Below are 22,440 nucleotides of genomic sequence, written 5' to 3'. Positions count from 1 at the left end.
ATCTGGCCACTCTCTCCTCCTTTTTCCATCCGTATCCAGGGGGGATTCCCTTCTGGTTTACCGCACAGTGTTTTTAGCCGTCAAAATTGCCGTTGGGGCTCCTATCAAGAGCCCAAAAGTCCGTTTCACAGGGAGCTGCCGAAACGTGCGACTCAGCTGGTCATCGCCGCACCCGGAAGTCCATGGGTGAGATTCTTAATGAGTACTTTGCATCGATATTCACCAAGGAGAGGGACATGACGGATGTTGAGGCTAGGGATGGATGTTTAAATACTCTAGGTCAAGTCGGCATAAGGAAGGGGGAGGTTTTGGGTATTCTAAAAGGCATTAAGGTGGACAAGTCCCCAGGTCCGGATGGGATCTCTCCCAGGTTACTGAGGGAAGCGAGGGACGAAATAGCTGGGGCCTTAACAGATATCTTTGCAGCATCCTTGAGCACGGGTGAGGTCCCAAGAGGACTGGAGAATTGCTAATGTTGTCCCTTTGTTTAAGAAGCGTAGCAGGGATAATCCTGGGAGTTATAAACCTGTGAGCTTGATGTCAGTGGTAGGCAAACCGTTGGAGAAGATACTGAGGGATAGGATCGATTCACATTTGGAAGAAAATAGACTTATCAGTGATAGGTAGCATGGTTTTGTGCAGGGAAGGTCATGTCTTACAAACCTAATAGAATTCTTTGAAGAAGTGACAACGTTAATTGATGAGGGAAGGGCTGTAGATGTCATATACATGGACTTCAGTAAGGCGTTTGATAAAGTTTCCCATGGCAGGTTGATGGAAAAAGTGAAGTCGTATGGGGTTCAGGATGTACTCGCTAGATGGATAAAGAACTGGCTGGGCAACAGGAGACAGAGAGTAGTGGTGGAAGGGAGTGTCTCAAAATGGAGAAAGGTGACTAGTGGTGTTCCACAGGGATCTGTGCTCGGACCACTGTTGTTTGTGATATACATAAATGATCTGGAGGAAGGTATAGGTGGTCTGATTAGCAATTTTGCAGATGATACTAAGATTGGTGGAGTTGCAGATAGCGAGGTGGACTGTCAGATCCACAATTTTATAGGTCTTACTCAGCTGATTTATAAGGTGCAGACAAATGATGGAGACAGGTGTAGTGAATCAAAGTAGAATTAACAAAAGGCAGTGAAGACCATGTGGATTAATCCTGAAAGGCCAAAGGTCTTTTGAGTGCTAACAACACGGTCAAAGTCTCTCTCTTCATCCCGGTTTGAGCTTTGCCTTTAGGAGTAACGTTACCACAGGAGTGATGGCGGCACGGTGGCGCAGTGGTTAGCACTGCTGCCTCACACCGCTGAGGATCCGGGTTTGATCCTGGCCCCGGGTCACTGGCCGTGTGGAGTTTGCACGTTCTCCCCATGTCTGCGTGGGTCTCACCCCAACAACCCAAAGATGTGCAGGGTAGGTGGATTGGCCACACTAAGTTGCCCCTTTGAAAAAAATGAATTGGGTACTCTTAAATTTATTTTTAAAAAAGGAGTGATGTTGATGACCACCCTTGCTGTCTTGAAACTTTCAAGCTTTATCCCTAATTTTGAAAGACCACGTGCCATATTTGAACATTTCTATTTACCCTTTCAATTTGACAGAAGAGCGGTCACCAGCTTTATCCCCTCACCCACGACTCAAGTCACATAATCTGGAACTGAAAAACAAATGCTCATTCCATATTCTCAATGTTATCTCCAGGAGTTACATGAATTACAAATTGCATTCCCATAAACCAAGTTCATTCTTACCATAAAATTATCTCACCTCCAGGAGTTTCTCAGGGTAGTGTCCGAGGCCCAACCATCTTCAGCTGCTGCATCAATGACCTCCCGTCCACCATAAAGTTATAAAATACTCTCCACTTGCCTGGGTGTGTGCAGCTCCAACAACATTCAACTCAACACCATCAAGGACAAAGCAGCTCACTTGATTGTTACCCCCTTCCTCAAACAACGATTCCCTCCACCACTGAAGAACAGTGGCAGCCGTGTGTACCATCTGCAAGATGTACTGCAGGAACTCGCCAAGGTTCCTTCGGCGGTACCTTCCAAACCCATGACCACTACCATCTAGAAGGACAAGAGCAGCAGGTACCTGGGAACCCCACCACCTGGAGGTTCTCCTTCAAGTCACTCACCAACCTGACTTGGAAATATATCGCCGTTCCTTCACTGTCGCTGGGGTAAAATCCTGGAACTCCCTCCCTAAGTGTACTGTGGGTGTACCTACACCTCAGGGACTGCAGCGGTTCAAGAAGGCAACTCGCCACCACCTCCTGAAGGGCAACTAGGGATGGGCAATAAATGCTGGCCTAACCAGTGATGCCCACATCCTGTAAATACATTTTAAAAAATCTAGTTGGGCTGCTCAAGATGTTTTCGCACCCTAAGAACTAGTCATTAGTGGCAGGGTTAATTGGTGTATTTTCGAGGTGAAACAGGAAACTTAAGCAAAGAATATGTTTCAAATGACTTACTCTATTGATTATCCTAAAATGATCAATTTTTAATTAAAAGGTATGTGTTGGTATTAGTCTTTATCACTAAGGGAAGCATTCATGTTGAGAGTCAGTTTTTCTAAACTTTGAGTGTAGCTTCAATATGAGGAGGTGCTGTGAACACTCCAGGCAAGTTAACTCTCATCAGGAAGCCAATTCCCTCCGTACGAACAGCCTCGAGTCTCGCAGCTGTAATTACCAACAACTGATCAATTTAACCATTTAATTATCTCTCTCAGCAGGCAAGATCTTAAGCTTGTCTATTAAAGTGTGGTTAATATCAGATCCTGGAATGTTCGCTCTAATTCATTTAAATCCTAAATTTAGTGTATTATAAATGTCATGCTATCATAACTACTTTCTCAACCTCCCTTGCCACCTTCAATTATCTGCGCAGATACCCTCAAGTCCCTCTGTTCCTGCACCCGCTTTAGAATTGAACCCTTTAGATTATGTTGCCTCCTCACTCTTACTACCAAAATGTAGCACTTTTCTACATTAAATTTAATCTGGTATTGTCTGTCCATTTCACCAACCTGTTCACATCCTCTTGGAGTCTGTTGCTATCTTCTTCACATTTCACAATAATTCCAAGTTATGTATTGACTACAATCTTTAAAATCGTGCCCTCCACTCCCAAGCCTAGGGTTTTTTATTCATTCATGGGCTTCCCTGCCCAGGCCAACACCTATTGCCCATCTCTAGTTGCCCTTGAGCAGATGGTGGTGAGCTGCCTTCTTGAACTGCTGCAGTCCATGTGGCATAGGTTCACCCACAGTGCTGTTAGGGAGGGAGTTCCAGGATTCTGAACCAGCGACAGTGAGGGAACAGTGATGTATTTTCAATTCAGGATGGTGTGTGGCTTGGAGGGGAATGCCCCGGTAGTGATGTCTCTATCTGTCTACTGCCTTTGTCCTTATAGATGGTAGCAGGTTTGGAAGATGTTGCTGAAGGAACCTTGGTGAGTTCCGACAGTGCATCTTGAGCGTTGGTGGCGGAGGAAGTGAATGTTTGTGGATGGGGTACCAATCAAGTGGACTGCTTTGTCCTAAGTGGTGTCAGGCGTCTTGAGAGATTTTGAAGCTGCACTCCAAGCAAGTGGGGAGTATTCCATCACACTCCTGCCATGTGCTTTGTAGGTGGTGGATAGGCATTTGGAATCAGGAGGTGGTTTCTTGCTGCAGGATTCCAGCCTCTGACCTGTTCTTGTAGCCATGGTATTTATATGGCTAGTTCAGTTCAATTTCTGGTTAATGGTAACCCCTGGGATGTTGATAGTGGAGATAGTAATGCCATTGAATGCCAAGGGGCGATGGTTTGATTCTCCCTCATTGGCAATGGTTATTGCCTGGCACTTGTCTGATACGAATGTCACTGGCACTTATCAGCTCAAGCCTGGATATTGTTCAGGTCTTGCTATATTTGGACAGGGACTGCTTCAGTGCCTGAGGACTCCCGAATGGTGCTGAACGTTGTGCAGTTATCAGCGAACATCCCTGCTTCTGACGTTATGATGGAAGGAAGGTCATTGATGAAACAGCTAAAGATGGTTGGGGCTAGGACACTACTCAGTAACCCCCTGCAGCGATGTTCTAGATAGCACGCATGTTAACATAAACAAATAACAAAAATAAATCAGGAATCGCCCATAATCACCATTAGCATATACAGTCTGCCCCCCAACCCCACCCCCCCATAGTGTTCGATGTTATCCAATTCTTGAAAGTGCATAATGAATAATGCCCATGAATTGTAGAACCCCTCCATCTTTGCCCTCAGTTCAAACTTAACCTTCTCAAGAGTTAAGAATTCCAACAGGTCTCCCCACCACGGACTTGGTGGGGAGGTTGCTCTCCATCCCATCAGGATCCGCCTTCGGGTGATCAACGAGGCGAAGGCTACAACATCCGCTTCCGCACCCTTTTCCAACCCCGGCTGTTCCGACACCCCGAATATGGCCTCCAGTTTCACGTGCACCACTTTAGAAATTACTCTGAAAACCTCCTTCCAATAATCCTCCAGCTTTGGACAGGACCAAAACATATGAACGTGATTCGCACCCCCCCACCCCCTACCCTCCCGCAACGTTCACACACATCTTCTACCCCCTCAAAGAGCCGGCTCACCCTCACCCTGCTGAGGTGTGCTCTGTATACCACCTTCAGCTGTATTAGCCCTAACCTCACGCACGAGGTGGAGGCGTTCACTCTCTGGAGCACCTCACACCAGAACTCCTCCTCCATACCCTCTCCCAGCTCTTCCGCCCACTTTGCTTTGATCCCTTCCAGTGGTGCCTTCTCCTCTTCCAAAATAGCCCCGTAAACCGCTGACACTACTCCCTTCTCCAGTCCCTCTGTCGTCAGCACCTCCTCCAGCAATGTGGAGGCCGGCTCCACCGAGAAGCTATCTCCATCCTGGCAAAATCTCGAACCTACATGTATCTAAACATTTCCCCCTGCTCCAGCCCATACCCTGCTCCCAGCTCCTTCAATCCTGCAAACTGACCCCCAAGAACCAAATCTTTTAGTGTCTTAATCCCCTTCTCCTTCCATTTCCGAAAATTCCTGTCCCACTTTCCTGCCTCAATTCTGCGGTTCCCCCGAATCGTCATTTCTCTTGACCCTGCCCCCAACCCGAAGAATTTGCCAAAGAACAAAGAACAAAGAAAAGTACAGCGCAGGAACAGGCCCTCCAAGCCCATGCCGACCATGCTGCCCGTCTAAACTAAAATCTTCTACACTTGCTGGGTCCGTATCCCTCTATTCTCATCCTATTCATGTATTCGTCAAGATGCTCTTTAAATATCACTATCGTCCCTGCTTCCACCACCTCCTCTGGCAGCGAGTTCCAGGCACCCACTACCCTCTGTGTAAAAAAAACTTGCCTCGTACATCTTCTCTAAACCTTACCCCTCGCACCTTAAACCTATGCCCCCTAGTAATTGACCCCTCTATCCTTGGATAAAGCCCATACTCTGCCTGGGAAACTGTCTCCAAATTCTCAATGAAGCTGTTGCTACCCGACTCCCTGAGTATTTCCCTGGTAATGTTCTAGATTATTGACCTCCAACCACCACAACAACAACCATCTTCCTTTGTGCCAGCTATGACTCCAACCAGCCAAATGTTTTCCCCCGATTCCCATTGACTCCAGTTTTGCTTGGGCTCCTTGATACCATACTCGATCAAGTGCTGCCTTGATGTCAAGGGCAGAATAAAACGTCACACAGTACTCGGGGGCTTTTTCACCAAGGCTGTACACAATTGCAGCAAGACATCTTTACTTCTGTATTGAAATCCTCTTGCAATAAAGGCTAACATACCATTTGCCTTCCTAATTGCTTGCTGTACCTGCATGCCAGCTTTCAGTGACTTATGGACAAGGACACTCGGGTAACATTTGGACATCCCTCCCCAATCTCTCGCCGTTTAAGAAATATTCTACCTTTCTATTTTTTCTACCGAAGTGGGCAAATTGACATTTTTTCACATTGTATTCCATCTGCCATGTTCTTGTCCATTTGCTTAGTCTGTCTAAATCTCCTTCATGCCTATTTGCATCCTCCTCACAACTCACACTCCCTAATTTTGTCATCAGCAAACTTGGAAATATTTCCTTACATGGCTGCGTGCCTTTCCTAGAAGTATTATAAATACTGATTTCTCAGCCACTAGCTTTTTATTTACTCTGTTAGTGTTTCCTGAGATGGGGCCTCTTTTTGGATAGATTCTGAAGTTGACTCTGCTAATTTGTGAAAGGTAATTGATCATCACGCTGTAGCTGTGACTAAATCTGTGCGCTATTTATAGTGTTACGTTATGATTTGGGTATTTTGTGCTGATCAGTGCTAATTGTTCCTTAGGCCATCTATCTGCCTGGTGTTATAGTCATTCTTATGTATCAACAGACACCCTTGGATAATATGAAAGAAAAATGATTTTAAAACGAGTGTTTAATAAAATATAAAGAATACAATATCTTACTGTTGTTGATGTTTGTAATCCGTTCAGGGTTGAGTGCTGACGCTTTTGGGGTTGCTGTACTGCTCTAGATATTTTCACTGTGATGTACAGGTATCTGCCATTTAAAATGCAATCTTTGTTGTAGCACAATTTGTACATGAGGAACATTCCCTCCGTGGCGTTCCTTCAATTTCTATTTGAATCCAGTTATTGAGCATGCCCAGTCTTTTTCATAAACAAACTGCCACTTTGCGTATTCGCTCGCTACGGCCCTCCTGCTCGCCCCTTCCTCCAGCTTGCGCCTTCCCTCCTGCTTGCCCCTTCCCTGCGTCAATGCTTTATGAATTACATTGTTTGGGTTTAATAACAGTTGCTTTGTTAAACAGGTAATGGGTATTTGTGCACTTCGCCGAGGGCTGGTTTAGCTCAGGTGACTGGACAGCTGGTTCGTGCGGTAGAGCGCGGCCAGCAGCGTGGGTTCAATTCCTGTACCGGCTGAGATTATTCATGAACCTTGCCCTTCACATGAGGTGTGGTGACCCTCGGGCTAAAACACCACAAGCCAGCTCTCCCCCTCAAAGGGTAAAGTCGGAGTATCCCGGGGGGGGGGGGCAAATCCCGCCCCGCCGACGGCTGCCGTATTCTCCGGCACCGTTTTTTGGGTGGGGCGGGTGATTCCCGCCACGCCGGTCGGGGGCCATTGGCAGCGGCCCCCTAAGCGATTCTCCGGGCCCAGATGGGCCGAGCGGCCGTCCATTTTTGGCCAGTCCCGCCGGCGTGAATCACTCAACCTGCGGGACCTGGCAGGTAAGTCGGCGGGGGCGGTCCTCGGGGGCGTGCGGGGGGATCCGACCCCAGGGAGGACCCCCATGGTGGCCTGGCCCGCGATTGGGGCCCACTGATCGGGTGGGCTTGTTCCACGGGGCTCCGCCATGGCCGGCGCGGAGAAGAGGCCGGCCGGTCTGCGCATGCGCGGAACCACGACGGCCGTTCCGCGCATTCGCGAGATCCTGCCGGCCCTTCGGCGCATGCGTGAACTTGCGCCAACCCTTCGGCGCCGGCCGGAGCGGCGCCAACCACTCCGCTGTCCACCTGGCCCCCCGAAAATGCAGAGAATCCGCATTTTCTGGGGCTGTTGACGCCGGAGTGGTTGGCGCCGTTTTTCCCGCCAGCGTGGGGACCTACTCCCCAGGAGGGAGAATCCCGGCCATTGTGTCTTAGTTTTAACTTTACCAATCCTGGCATTTGCCAACCTTCCCGCTTGCCACCTCTTGCACTCATCGCTTTCCTCCCTTGACTCTCCCGCTTGCCAATTCCCACCACCTGCCCCACTCCCTCCCACATGCAGCCACTCTCACTCCCTCGCTCACTGCAAGGGTTTGGGAGAGGGAGATGGCAAACGAGGGGAAATGGGAGAAGAAAGGAATGAGCAGGAGGGTCGGAGGGTGGAGATGGCAAGTGGGAGGGTTGACGACCTGCAGCGGCGGAAAGAAAAGGGGTGAGAGTAAGAGATTCGGAGAGGGAAGCAGGAAAGTTGGGAAGGCAAGCGGACAGCGGGAGTTTGGGCAGGAAATGGCGAACAGAACAATTGGGGAGACGAGTGGTAAGCGGGAGGGTCGGCGAGCAGAAGAGGTCAGGGAGGCAAGTGGTGAGCAGGAGGATTGGAGGGGGAGGCCGCAAGAGGGAGGGTTGGAGACCAGGAGCGGTGGCAAGGGACGGGGTAAGTGAGAGAATTGGGGAGGAAAGCAGGAGAGTCAGGGTGGGAAATGGGGAGCTGGAGAGTTGGGGCAGGAAGTGGCGAACAGGAAAATCAGGGAGAGGAGCGATAAGCGGGATGGCTGGCAAGCAGGAAAGGCGAGCAGGAGAATCAGGGAGGCAAGCGGTGAGCAGGAGGGTTGGCAAGTGGGAGAGTTGGGGTGGGGAGAGGTGATGCACAGCAGGTAAATGGAAAGAGTTTATAAGTTATTCAGAGTTTTTAAGTTGTTAAGAGTTTGTAACTTAATAAAAAGTAGTAAAAGTATTTTTGGGCCTGTTAGTATCAATGCAGCTGATAACTTTTTAGTATAAAAATTACAGGTCGGGATTATAACCCACACTTATTACATATTTTCTTATATGAAAGTGATTTTTGTTTTGCATGCTATTTTTTTTTTTAGGAACACATTAAGGCTGCTAAATGCGGAATAAAACAAGCACATCTTTTAAAAAATAATTTAGAGTACCTAATTAATTTTTTCCAATTAATGGGCAATTTAGCGTGACCAATCCACCGAGCCTGCACATCTTTGGGTTGTGGGGGCGAAACCCACGCAAACACGGGGAGAATGTGCAAACTCCACATGGACAGTGACCCAGAGCCGGGATCGAACCTGGGACCTCGGCGTCATGAGGCAGCAATGCTAACCACTGCACCTTCATGCTGCCCCCTGAAACAAGTACATCCAATGACAGCTCAGGGATATGCAGGCTCCATTTTGCCCTATCCCAGCCTCACTATGCTTCATTATTTCTTTGTAGATGGTTGAACGGAAGCTGCTGGTGTTGTTTGGGAGTCAGACCGGCACAGCTCAGGATGTGGCCGAACGCATCGGGAGGGAAGGAGTACGGCGGCACTTCAAGTGCAGAGTGGTGCCATTGGACAGTTATGCAATAGTGAGTATTTATGGTGGTGATGGAGATGGATTGGGCCAAACTTTCACTTTACGTCAAGTTTTGTTTGATAACATTCTTGTGACGTGCCTTAGGTTATTTTACGGTGTTAAAGGTGCTACAGAAATGTAGATTGTTGTGGTTGCAGTTTCTGCCGAAGTGCAGCTGAATGGTATTTACTTGCCGGGGCTGCGACAGACATGGGAGAGTAGTGCCTGCAGTCCTACCTTGCTTGCCTGCAGTCACCATCTGTACTCGAGCTGTGCCGGTTCCTCTGAAGTTCTAACTGTCCTCTTTCCTCCTGTTCAGGCTGACCTGATCCAGGAGCCCCTGGTGGTGTTTGTGTGCTCCACCACTGGCCAAGGCGAAGCTCCAGACAACATGAAGGTACAGTGCCACCAGCTGAAACCACCTCTCACCAACTGGTGGAACAGGGGGATGCGGCGGAGTAATGGCGTTTCCAATAGACTAGTTATCCAGAGACAGGGTAATGCTTTGGGGACCTGGGTTTGAATCCTGCCGTGGCAGATGGTGAAATTTGAATTCAATAAAAATCTGGAATTAAAAGTCTGATGGTGACCATGAAACCATTGTCTTTTTTTTTAAAGAGATATTTTTATGCAAATTTTTACATATTTTCCGAATTTACAGAAAAAAGAAAAACAAAGAACACATAAATAAACATCTTACAACTACATCACGAATTCCCCCAATATACACCCCCCCCCCCCATTAAGCAATAATAAACACAGTAGAAAACACAAAGTACACCCCCCCCCCCCCCCCCCCCCCCCTCCGGGTTGCTGCTGCTGCTGACCACCACCTAACGCCCTGCTGGAAAGTCTAGGAATGGTTGCCACCGCCTGAAGAACCCTTGCACAGACCCTCTCAAGGCAAATTTTACCCTCTCCAATTTAATGAACCCTGCCATGTCGCTGATCCAGGCTTCCACGCTCGGGGGCCTCGCATCCTCGCAATGTAGCAGAATCCTCCGCCGGGCTACCAGGGACGCAAAGGCCAGAATACCGGCCTCTTTCGCCTCCTGCACTCCCGGCTCGTCCGATACCCCAAATAGTGCTAACCCCCAACTCGGCTTAACCTGGGGGTTCACCACCTTAGACATCGCCCTCGCAATACCCCTCCAGAACCAATCCAGCACGCCCAGAACATATGGGTATGATTTGCTGGGCTCCCCGAGCACCTCCCACACCTGTCTTCCACCCCAAAGAACCTGCTCAGCCTCGCCCCTGTCATATGCGCTCTGTGAAGAACCTTAAATTGTATCAGGCTAAGCCTGGCGCAAGAGGAGGAAGAATTAACCCTACCCAGGTCATCCGCCCACGTACCCTCGTCTATCTCCTCCCCAAGCTCTTCCTCCCATTTACCCTTTAGCTCCTCCACCGAGGTCTCCTCCTCCTCCTGCACCTCCTGATAGATCGCCAAGACCCTGCCCTCTCCAACCCACACCCCCGAGAGCACCCTATCCTAGATCCTGAGTGCTGGAAGCAGCGGGAAGTCCCTCACCTGCCGTCTTACAAACGCCCTTACCAGCAAGTACCTGAAGGCATTTCTGGGGGGAAGCCCAAATTTTTCCTCCAGCACCCCAAGGCTCGCAAACGTCCCATCTAAAAACAGGTCCCCCATCCTTCTAATTCCTGCCCTGTGCCAGCTCAGGAACCCTCCATCCATTCTCCATTCGGGGACCAAACCGAAGCCTCTACCTCACTCCTGTGGCGCCTCCACTGCCCCCAAATTTTCAAAGTCACCACCACCACCACCGGACTCGTGGTGTACCTAGTCGGCGGGAGCGGCAGCGGTGCTGTCACCAGTGCTACCAAAATCGTGCCCACACAGGACGCCATCTCCAGCCTCTTCCACCCCTCCCCCTCCATTACCCACTTGCGTATCATCGCCACATTGGCAGTCCAGTAATACCCACACAGATTAGGTAACGTTAACCCTCCTCTGTCCCTACTCCGCTCCAGAAACATCCAGCTCACCCTCTGGGTCTTTTTCGCCCACACGAATCCCATGATGCTCCTACTGACCCGTTTAAAAAAGGCCTTCGGGATCAGGATGGGGAGGCACTGGAATATAAAAAGGAACCTCGGGAGCACCGTCATCTTCACCGACTGTACCCTACCCGCCAAGGAGAGTGGCAGCATATCCCACCTTTTAAACTCCTCCTCCATCTGCTCCACCAGCCTCGTCAAGTTGAGCTTGTGTAGGGCCCCCCAGCTCCTGGCCACCTGGATCCCCAGATACAAAAAATTCCTTTCCGCCCTCTTCAGTGGAAGCTCGTCTATCCCCCTTCCCTGGTACCCTGGGTGTACCACGAAGAGCTCATTCTTCCCCACATTGAGCTTATACCCGGAAAGGTCCCCAAACTCCCTGAGGATCCGCATCAACTCCGGCATCCCCCCCACTGGGTCCGCCACATACAGTAACAGGTCATCGGCATACAACGAGACACGGTCCCGTCCCCCCCCTCCCCCTCCCCAGACCAGCCCCCTCCAGTTCCTGGACTCCCTTAGAGCCATAGCCAAAGGCTCAATTGCCAATGCAAATAGCAAGGGGGATAGGGGGCACTCCTGCCTCGTCCCCCGATACAGCCAAAAGTATTCTGACCTCCTCCGATTCGTGGCCACAGTCGCCACCGGGGCTTCGTAAAGTAGCCTAACCCAACTAATGAACCCCTCCCCGAACCTAAACCTCCTCAACACTTCCCAGAGGTACCCCCACTCCACCCTATCTCAGGCCTTCTCCACGTCCATCGCCGCCACTATCTCCGCCTCCCCCTCCACTAGGCATCATGATTACGTTAAGGAGCCTCCGCACATCATGAAACCATTGTCAATTGTCATAAAAACCCATCTGGTTCACTAACGTCCTTCCTTTGGGGAAGGAAATCTGCTGACACGTCCAGACCCACAGAAATGTGGCTGACTCTTAACTGGCACTTAGTTCAGAGCAATTAGGGATGGGGAACAAATGCCGATTTTGTCAGCGATACTCGCATCACGTGAAAGAGTAAAGAAAAATAAAGGACCTCAACAATTCTTTGGGCTAAATTTAAGGAGAATACGGCATTTACAGGGTTATAATTCGCTTGAATGAGGGCAGCATGTGACGCAGTGGTTAGGACTGGGACTGCGGCGCTGAGGACCCGGGTTCGAATCCTGGCCCCGGGTCACTGTCCATGTGGAGTTTGCATATTCTCCCCATGTCTGTGTGGGTTTCACCCCCACAACCCAAAGATGTGCAGGTTTGGTGGATTGGCCATGCTAAATTGCCGCTTGGAAAGAAAAATACTTGGGTACTCTAAATTTAAAGAAAAAAAATAATTCACTTGAATGTTTGGATGACATCAACCATCAATAGGTTTCAATCGGTGCAGAATATGGAGGGCAGCGTGGTAGCACAGTTGCTTCACAGCTCCAGGGTCCCAGGTTCGAGTCCCGGCTTGGGTCACTGTCTGTGCGGAATCTGCACGTCCTCCCCGTGTCTGCGTGGGTTTCCTCCGGGTGCTCCAGTATCCTCCCACAGTCCAAAGATGTGCAGGTTAGGTGGATTGGTCATGCTAAATTGCCCTTAGTGTCCAAAAAGGTGAAGTGGGGTTACTGGGTTATGGGAATATGGTTTGAGTAGGGTGTTCTTTCCAAGGGCTGGTGCAAACTCGATGGGCCGAATAGCCTCCTTCTGCACTGTAAATTCTATGATTCTATGTATAATATTATAAAGAGTACAATTTCCTTGTCCTTATACTGTGTGCAATCCTGGTACAGTCAGAGTTGAATACAACTCCTGTCCATATGTTATGTAGAGACTGAAACTAGGCTATCCCTCACTCGTGTCAGTGTGAGGGAATTATAATGTGAAAACCAGTGGCGTTAGTAAGAGAAACACTGATGTTATCCACCACATGATAGATTGGAATAGGTTAGGGATGGGGGTGGGAGGAAAGGGGGTTTAAACTGTCAAAAAGGTGGCCTTGACCGTACATACATGTAGCTGCCACCATTTTGATGACAGTGGGTGGATGGCAAGGCTTGTGACTATCCCATCTTGGAGAGCCTGGACTTTTCATAACATATTTCCATCAGGCTCCACCAATGCTGGTCAGGTTTCTCAGGGCTTCAGAAACTGAGTGAAAGGGAGGCAGAAGTCACCAGCTCTAGAAGGTAAGTGTTTTTATAGACTGCTTGTGGGCCATGTGTAACAGGAATGCTGACCCGTTGTGGGAGCAATTCGCCTCATGCCACTCCCACACATTTTCTCTATACCTTAGCACATTCTTCCTTTTCAGTTAATAATCCAATTATCTTTTAAAAGCCTTGCTGCTTAAGAAAATTTCTGCTCCTGCCTCCATTGCTTCTTTTGCCAATTACTGTAAATCTATATGCTCTGATTCTCGCTCCTTCCACCAATGGGAACAGTTGCCCCCTATCCACTCCAGCCCCCTCATGATTTTGATCATCTCTATCAAATCTCCTCTCAACCTTCTCTTAGAGTCAAATTCTCCAATCTATCCTCAAAGCTGCAGTTCCTCATTCCTGAAACCATTCTCGTGAATCTTTACTGCACCCTCTCTAATACCTACCCGCCCTTCCTCAAGTGTGCTGCCCTGAACAGGATGGAATACTCCAGTTGAGGGTGAACCAGTGTTTTATAAAGGTAGAGTCTTTCTGTTTCCACTGTCAGTTGTGGTCTTGCTCTGCAGCCCCCGCCACAGTCTGCCAACTGCCCACGTCCTCATGCCGGGACAATATTCCTATGAGTTTTTCCGCCTGCCAGCAGCTAGCCCATTAGTCACTTTAATCAATTGCCAGGTGGCAAACAGATCGAAAAATCTCGAATGAGGTTTGGTATTTAAATTCATCAGGAACTGCGTCCCAAGCCTTGCTGGATTCCTCAGCAATATTTTTAGCCTCCCACACTCCCTTCTCGTAAACATTAGTGACATTGAGTCTGGACAATCAAACCTGAATCATCATGTTCAAAGAAAGTAACGATATCTCACACGTGTATTGTCACACCCCATCACTGTCTTCCCCCTCCCACTCGCTCCACAATTCTTCGCTGTCCCTTTCCCCACTCCCCATCCCCACTGACAGTGGCTGAGTTTGATCGAGGTGATCTCTTTCTTTGCCCTGTAGAAGTTCTGGCGGTTTATCTTTCGACGCAACCTTCCTGCAACCTCCCTCTCGCTGATGGATTGTGCTGTCCTGGGTCTCGGAGATTCCTCCTACCCTAAGTAAGTTGAATGGTGAGTTTGTGGAGAGTGCGCTTAGCCACCAACTTAAATGATTGTGAAGCTTAAAGTCTCTGGTAAATGATTGGTCAATGACCGTCAGTCACAGGAGGCCATGAGAGGAAACGCATCAACGTCTGGGCACAGTCTGTCAGTCACAGGTGTCCTGTTTCCCCCAAACCACGAACAAGGAGTTTTAAAGAATCATGCTGTTTGAGATAGTTCTGTGGGCTTACACAACGAGTATCTGAAATACACATGAATATCTTGGTTTGATTCCCTGTCTGTGATGCATTCATAGAATCATAGAATCACAGAATTTGCAATGCAGAAGGAGGCCAATCGGCCCATCGGGTCTGCACCAGTCCTTGGAAAGAGCACCCTACCCAAGCCCACACTTCCACCCTATCCCCATAACCCCACTTAACCTTTTTGGACACCAAGGGCAATTTAGCATGGCCAATCCACCTAACCTGTACATCTTAGGACTGTGGGAGAAAACCGGAGCACCCGGAGGAAACCCACGTGCAGACTCTGCACAGACAGTGTCCCAAGCCGGGAATCAAACCTGGGACCCTGGAGCTGTGAAGCAACTGTGCTAACCACTATGCTACCATGCTGCTATTCGCTGGGATAGTTACACAGTTATTAAGCCTGTTGGATAGAGAAGATTAAAATCTGTCATGATTCCAACACTTGCTCGCCAGCCAGTGACCACTCCAGGAAATGCACGGGTGGATATTAGGGGAGAATGGGCGACCTGCTGCAGTCAATTAACCTGTCAGTGCCCACTATTAAGGTCGATGCAGGATACTGGGCACTGACCACTAGCTGTAGAGCAGTCCCTTAGCAGTAAGTCAGCCCCTTTTGGAGAGGAGGCGAAATTGGTCTGGTTCTTCCTCCCCCTGTCAGTCCAGCTTTTCATCTCCATCTACGCAGAAAGGCAAGTTCTTAGTTTAACAACTAATTTAAAGGATGACCATACTGGCGAGCAGTGCACTCAGTCCCCATTGTAAGAGTCCTTCCTGTTTATTTCTTTTGTTCCCATTTCTTTTCTTTTAAAAAAATTATTTTGGTCCATGGCCCCAAAATCAGGATGTGCCTTTAAGCAGAAGACTCAACATGAAGCAGTCAGCTTGCCAGGACACTGTGTTCCCAGGTTTTGTATTTTGGAAAGGAGAAACCAGACTCCTCAGCACCGAGTGGCTCTCAGGAACCAGGTTGTGGAGGGCGTCCCTTCGATTGGTTAACTGGCAACCAATGGGTTGGCCAGGGAAAGTCTGACAACGTTTAGTGATTGGTTCCTGCGTGATGCTTTCTCTCTCTCTCTCTCTCTCTCTGTCTCGTTCCTGTTGCTGAAGTGAAAGAACTAATCCAGGGAAGATTATGGCAAACTACTTCCACTATCTCTATCCCCACTTCCCTAACCATGTGGGATGCAAACGATCTGTACCAGGCAACTTCTCGATTTTCAACTCATCTTTTACCAACTCCACTTCTATTAATATTTTGGCAGTATCCTCTTCCTCAGTAAATACCGATACAAGTTCTGTTCCTCTGAACAATTTCTTTGTCCCTGATGGGCTCCAGCTACTTCCTATCACCTGCTTATTATTTACATGGTGATAGAACAGTTTTGAATTTCCTTTTATGCTAACTCCAATTCTATTCTTATATTTTCTCTTTGGCTGACTTTTCTCTTCATATCCCCACATGTTATTGTATTTGGTTTGCCTCTAACTTGAAGAATTCACCTGACATGCATCATGTACCCACATTTTAAAATTTCATTTTATTTAATTATATTTTACATTAATTTTTATTTTTTATTTCATTGTCGTCTCTATCTCCTCCATCACCTTGACTGTAGCTGAAAAATCTCTTCTTTGAAGATCACCCTTTGTTCCAGTAGTTATTTTCTGTCAGTGTTTGGTTCCAATTTAGTCGGCCTCTCATCTCATTGAAGTTCGCCCTCTTCCCCGTTCTGCATTAGATTTTTCTTTACTCTGCTCCATTGCTAATTTAAACCTAATAATATAGTTACCACTTTTACTCAAATATTCCCCCACAGACACTAGGTTCATTGAAGCCACTTTATTACCAAGCACCAGATCCTCTTTCCAAATTGGATTGAGAACATGCTGGTGAAATAAATTCTCCTGAACATTTTTTTTAGGGATTCCTCCCCTTCCTTTCCCTTTACTCCATTATTATCCCAATTCATATTTGGGTAATTAAGAATCCCTAATATACAGTTCTAGGACATTTTGACATTCAATGGCATTACCATTGCTGGGGGTTACCATTGATCAGAAACTGAACTGGACTAGCCATATAAATACTGTGGCTACAAGAGTAAGGCAAGGAATCCTGCGGCGAGTAACTCCCTGACTCCCCAAAATGTGTCCACCATCTACAAAGCACAAGTCAGGAGTGTGATGGAATCATCTCCACTTGCCTGGATAAGTGCAGCTCCAACACTCAAGAAGCATGACACCATCAAGACAAAGCAGCAAACTTGATTGGCACTCCCTCCACCACCAATACACAGTGGCAGCAGTGTGTGCCTTCTGCAAGAATTTCTGTAGGAACTCTCCAAGGCTCCTTACACAGCACCTTCCAAAACCAATGATCACTACCATCTAGAAAGACAAGGGCAGTAGATTTATGCGAACCCCACCACCTGGAGGTTCCCCTCCAAGTCACTCACCACCAAGGCTGGGAAATATATCACTGTCGCTGGGTCAAAATCTTGCAATTCTCTCCCTAACAGCACGGTGGGTGTACCTACACCACATGGGCTGCAGCGGTTCAAAAGGCAACTCACCACCGCCTCCTTGATGGAAATTAGAGATGGGCAATAAATGTTGGGCTAGAATGCGATGCCCACATCTCGTAAATGAATTAAAAAATTGATTTCCTTGCAGACTTATTCATAATGGAACTACGACACCACAAGTGACCAACTTTGTTTGAATTTGAATAACTTTAAGTGCCTTGCTTTCCATAGGGCCTGCTTTTCTGTTAAATTTTTTTTTTTAATGGTAAATTGAAGGTTTAACTTTGTTGCCAAGAAGCTGGGTAAGCGTTTGATTCAGCTGGGATCCAATGGACTGCTGCCTGTGGGATTGGGCGATGACCAGCACGACCTGGGGTAAGAGTGCTCTCTGTATCTTTCAAGCATGCTTTTGGTTAACAGAGTAAATTGACCACCACATGTTGAAAATATTGCACCGTGAGGGTGAAGACCCAGCGTGTTCTCAAATCTGCCTCATCACTCAGCCATTTCTCCCTCATCCCCGATTCCTATCTCATGTGCTTTGAAGGCTACGGCATGAAAATGTTTTTTGCTGAAGCAAGTGGAAAGCCTTTATGCTTAATATGTTTGCAAACCGTATCTGTTGCCAGAGAATATAACATTAATAACACTATGAAACACGCCACGTTGATATATATGGCAAGTACACAGGCTCGCTACGAGAAGACCAACGTATTGGTTAATACATTAAATTGGTCATATATTCTGTGTTTGATTAAATATTTAGGTATGTTTATTTGCTGTTGTAATTCACATACTTGGCTTATTAAAGTTCATAAAACTGGAATATCTGGGCCTCATTATCTTTAAGGATATCTCGTTTGTAAAACAATGTTGGTAACTACTTTCATCAAAGAAATTTGACCCTTTGGATCAGTTGAATTTGACACCTCTGGTTTACAGAACTTTCCCCAGAGTGATATATTGATCTTAATTTAACTTCTTTCTCCTGTCCAGACCTGATGCTGTAATTGATCCCTGGTTAAAGCAGTTCTGGGAGCAAGCCTTGAATATCTACCCCCTGCCGCCAGGGCTAAGTGTGCTTGGTGATGATATCATGTGAGTACAACAATGCGAGGAGGGACATAGGAGCCTTGGTCTTGTGTTTCATCAATGCAAAACCAAGGAGATTCTTGTTAAAATGTTGGACCACTAGGAACAAATTGAAGGACGGAATAATGAAAAGTCACATGTAAAATCAGATCATCTCCTACCTCAATTGTGGACTCCCCCAGCCACTGTCTCTGTATTCCCTGACCTGCATGTTACTTAGATAGCTCTGTTTGCATCTCCATAATTTAGAATCCCATTTCCCATTACGTCTCAATGCACAAAGATCTCATTTGCAAAGTAATTGCTTGCTCCAGTCATTGTCTCGTTATGGACTGCCTGCTCACAACTGGGCTTTATTGTGTGTCATAGGAGAGGACAGTCTGTCATAGCAGGGATGTGGGTCTCTATACTCGCGACTTCTCATTCTGCACAAGGACAAGGCTGTGTAAATCCTTGGATGCAGAGGTTGGAAATGGTGAAGTAGGGGGCACGTTGCTTGATCAGATGGCTCAAATCTGGGGATCCAGATCATGTGCAACTTGGTTTTAAAAGGAAGGTTGATCGCAGCAGAAGAGAGTATCGAATATTGTGCAGCAGGTATTGGTGCTGGTGCAGAAGACTATGGTGACACTGCAGTGGATGGAGGGCCATTTGGAGGATTCTGTTACTCACACCTGCAATACTGTGGTTTTGCGTTGCTGTAGTGTTATGGATAAAAGGGGGGGAGGTGTTAAGAGCACAGCCAATGTTAAATACTAGGGTATTACAGATCCCAGAAGGGAAGCTTGAATGCCTGCTTGCAACTGTATTTTGCAATTTGGTATTACACAAGGAAAGATGTGAAGACCAGTGAAGACCAGACAATTTTCTGAAGATTTTAAACTAAATAAATGTTTATTAAACAATAAAACATGCAGGAAAACCAACTATAAATACACTTAACTACACTAATGGCTCTGCACAGTATCTTTAAATTTACCCAGTTCTAAATCCCTCTGTTTGCGTAACTTGAGAGCTAAACTCCTCAAACAACATCCCATGGTTTCCCAAACATGCTTTCCTCCAAGCACAGGTTGTTGGGAGTTGATACAGCTTCCTGCTCTATGGGCTGAATTCTCAAAAACAGCTAGTTTGCCCCTGAAATCCTGGTTTCCCTTTTGATCTTACTTTATCTGAACTAACTTTCCAGAAGTCATTCTTAATATTCATTTAATACCTCACCCACGTCTTTCGGCTCCACTTTGGTCCCTAATGGACCCCAACCTTTTCCTAGTTACCTTCTTGCCCTTAATATACTTATACAACACCTTGGGATTTCCTTTATTTTGCCTGCCAGTGTATTTTCATGCTGCTCTTTGCGCTCCTAATTAATTTTTTAAGTACCCCATACTTTCTACACTCCTCATGGGCATCCACTGTTTTGAACCCCTTGTATTTGCCATAAGCCTCCTTTTTTCCCTAAAAATTCTCCTATGAACTTTTAACATCTTTACTTAAACTCTTGACATTGTATTGTCATTGTTACCAACTTGCTGGAGGTAAACATCTGTATACAGTGTGATTAAGCCTACCACTACATAATAATAATCATCATTTATTGTCACAAGTAGGTTTCAATGAAGTTACTGCGAAAAGACCCTAGTCGCCACATTCCGGCGCCTGTTCAGGGAGGCCGGTACAGGAACATCAAAGACCGGTACATCAAAACACGAGTTACACCAACCCAACCAGCCTGCCTCTACTATAGTTTCCATTTTAAATAGGTTCTCTTTAAGCATACAACTACCAGAATACATTCCCAATTAGTAGATTTCCTTGCTTTTCATTTTATTATGATTTCCTAACAGGGAATCAAGCAACACTGATTGTTCCTCTCAGCACTTGCTCGTGAACAGAAAGGTGTTGGGATTTATTTTCACTTTTCATAAGTGGTGGCATATTTACCAACCCCTCAATTTTTATGTGATCTAATTCACCTAATAAACTCCGAGCAAACTCGAGGTAGGATGAATTCAGGAGGTTAGTTTATTGCAGACATTCAAAAACTGCAAAACGGAGGCTCCATAATGTCCCCATCCACACTCATACAGTAAAGAGAGTGAAAGAGAAAAGAGGGTTTTACAGTACAGAGACCACAAAGGAAATAAATGTTGGTTCATATGAGGTCTAGAATTAAAGTCCGGCATGGAAATCCTTCACAAAGATCAACAGGCTGAAAAGTGGTGATGGAAAATTTGTCTTTCTAGTGTTGTTGACTTCACTAGGCAGGCAGCGATGATACACAACTTTCAGCAGAGGCAAGAATAGATGGGACCCATTGTCCATCCTGGCCAGAGCTCCTTCTGTATGGCCTGCTGGTCAGCTGCTAAAGCAGCAGGCTGTCCTGTGCAGCTCAGCAAGGCAATATTAACTTGTTTAAGAAGACAGAGACTTGGGTCATGTGATTGTATCTTGCCACAAGAAGTTCCGCAAAGGATGTTTATGCATTGTCTGGAACATGGCTGCATCTCCAGGACTGCTAAATGTCACTGCCATTGTACGTTAAAAGGAATGTTTGAGAGGTTGTCGTCTTAGTTGTCTTTCTGTCTCTGCTGGCGAGCCTGGGGCGTCAAATACAAAAGACCTTTAATGTAGCTTCCTTTGAAGTTAAGACTGTGGAGTCCCCAGATCGTCGATAGTACCTCCTCAGAATAACGAGCTGTGAGTTTTCTGAAACTGCTCTTCTTTTGTCCTGGAGTCACAGACAAACACTCAGAGACAGAGAGTCAGCCTCTTAATGGGCTTTGTTCAGCCAAGGTCCAGTTTTGAATTAAGAACTCGGCATGAGGAAATATTTTTAGAAAAATATTCAGTCTGAGGGTCTATTCTGTCTCAGTATCTTGCACTATGCGCGAGACTTGGAAGCGGGCCATTCAGAGCCCCAAGGGCAGTGCCACTTGGATCCTCAGACTCCTGCTATTGGCGGGTGGGAGTGGAATATTGGAGAGAACGTCTCTGGCCCCCAGGTAAATAAATTCACATGTAGATGTATGTGAAATAGAGCATTTTTGAACAAGGAGTCAGGAGACCGCTATACTCTTCAGAGAATATGCCCAAATAGGGCAGAAGATGTCAGTGGGACTGGAAAATCCGACCGGCGGCCAATGGAGGGTCACTTCTGCTGCTGGAAAACAGGCTATGTGGAGGCCGTAAAATGCCACCCAGAGTTAATGCTGAGTCATACGGACTCGAAACGCTAACTCTGTTTCTGTCTTCACAGGCGCTGCAGGACCTGCTGAGCTTTTCCAGCATTTCCTGTTTTTATTTCCGGTTTCCAGCATCTGCAGCATTTTGGTTTTATTAAAAGTAACAACCCAGGACAACAATAATAATGTAACCAAAGCACTGGATTTGTTACTGGAAGACTAGAATTCAAACGCAGGGACGTTGTGTTCAATCTATAGAGAATCTTGATTGGACAATGCTATTATGTCTCTGATCTCCCGACTAAAAAGAAAAGAGGCACTGGAGAGAGTGCAACAAAGGTGATCCCAGAACTGAGGGTTTGTAAATATCAAGAAAAACGGAACAGGCTGAGATTCTTTACCTGAGAAAAGAGGAGGCTAAGAAGTGACTTAATAGCAATCTTGAAAGTTATGAAGGAACTTGATTTACCAGACTGATTCCAGGGATGGCGGGACTGTCATATGAGGAGAGATTGACTAGATTAGGATTGTTTATAAAATGATGAGGGGGATAGATAGAGTGGACGTTCAGAGACTATTTCCTCGGGTGGATGTAGCTGTTACAAGGGAACATAACTATAAGGTTCGGGGTGGGAGATATAGGAGGGATGTCCGAGGGAGTGGAATAGCTTGATCTTGGTTTCGGACAAAGCTTGGCACAACATCGAGGGCCGAAGGGCCTGTTCTGTGCTGTACTATTCTATGTTCTATGATGGGGCAGACTTCCCACTTGTGAGGTTGATCAATAATGGAACATAGTCACGAATATGCCCAATATGTCCTTCACCCAGAAAGCAGTTAGAGCATGGAACCCATTATCACAAGGAGTGGCTGAAACAAATAACAGATACAATTCAGGGGAAGCTGGATAAGAACATGAGGTAGAAGGGGTGGGGCTGAATGGTCTGTTTAGCTGTAATTCTATGCTCTGTGTGTGGTGGGGGGAACACAGCAATCATATATGTTTTTATAAATTTAGA

The 22,440-nt window shown here is 46.9% G+C and overlaps 1 protein-coding gene across 3 annotated transcripts in view; it reads left to right on the top strand.

Annotated features, from left to right (window-relative positions):
- Window positions 1-22,440, top strand: part of ndor1 (NADPH dependent diflavin oxidoreductase 1) — an 80,909-nt gene that overhangs the window by 8,889 nt on the left and 49,580 nt on the right. Inside the window, exons 1-6 of one of the 3 annotated variants that reach the window (XM_072488112.1) lie at window positions 6,204-6,261; window positions 8,983-9,117; window positions 9,424-9,501; window positions 14,271-14,368; window positions 17,421-17,519; window positions 18,141-18,242. In XM_072488112.1, coding sequence (XP_072344213.1) covers window positions 8,983-9,117; window positions 9,424-9,501; window positions 14,271-14,368; window positions 17,421-17,519; window positions 18,141-18,242 — 512 coding nt within the window. In that variant the 5' untranslated portion in view covers window positions 6,204-6,261. Of the gene's footprint in view, window positions 1-6,203; window positions 6,262-8,982; window positions 9,118-9,423; window positions 9,502-13,217; window positions 13,296-14,270; window positions 14,369-17,420; window positions 17,520-18,140; window positions 18,243-22,440 lie in introns of those variants that run through there. The other 2 variants (XM_072488113.1, XM_072488111.1) reach the window with 2 other exon arrangements.

The sequence above is a fragment of the Scyliorhinus torazame genome, chromosome 22 (assembly GCF_047496885.1).
Source record: "Scyliorhinus torazame isolate Kashiwa2021f chromosome 22, sScyTor2.1, whole genome shotgun sequence".
Taxonomy (NCBI): Eukaryota; Metazoa; Chordata; class Chondrichthyes; order Carcharhiniformes; family Scyliorhinidae; genus Scyliorhinus; species Scyliorhinus torazame.
The sequence above is the reverse complement of the archived record's forward strand: the minus strand, read 5'-3'. Positions and strand labels throughout refer to the sequence as shown.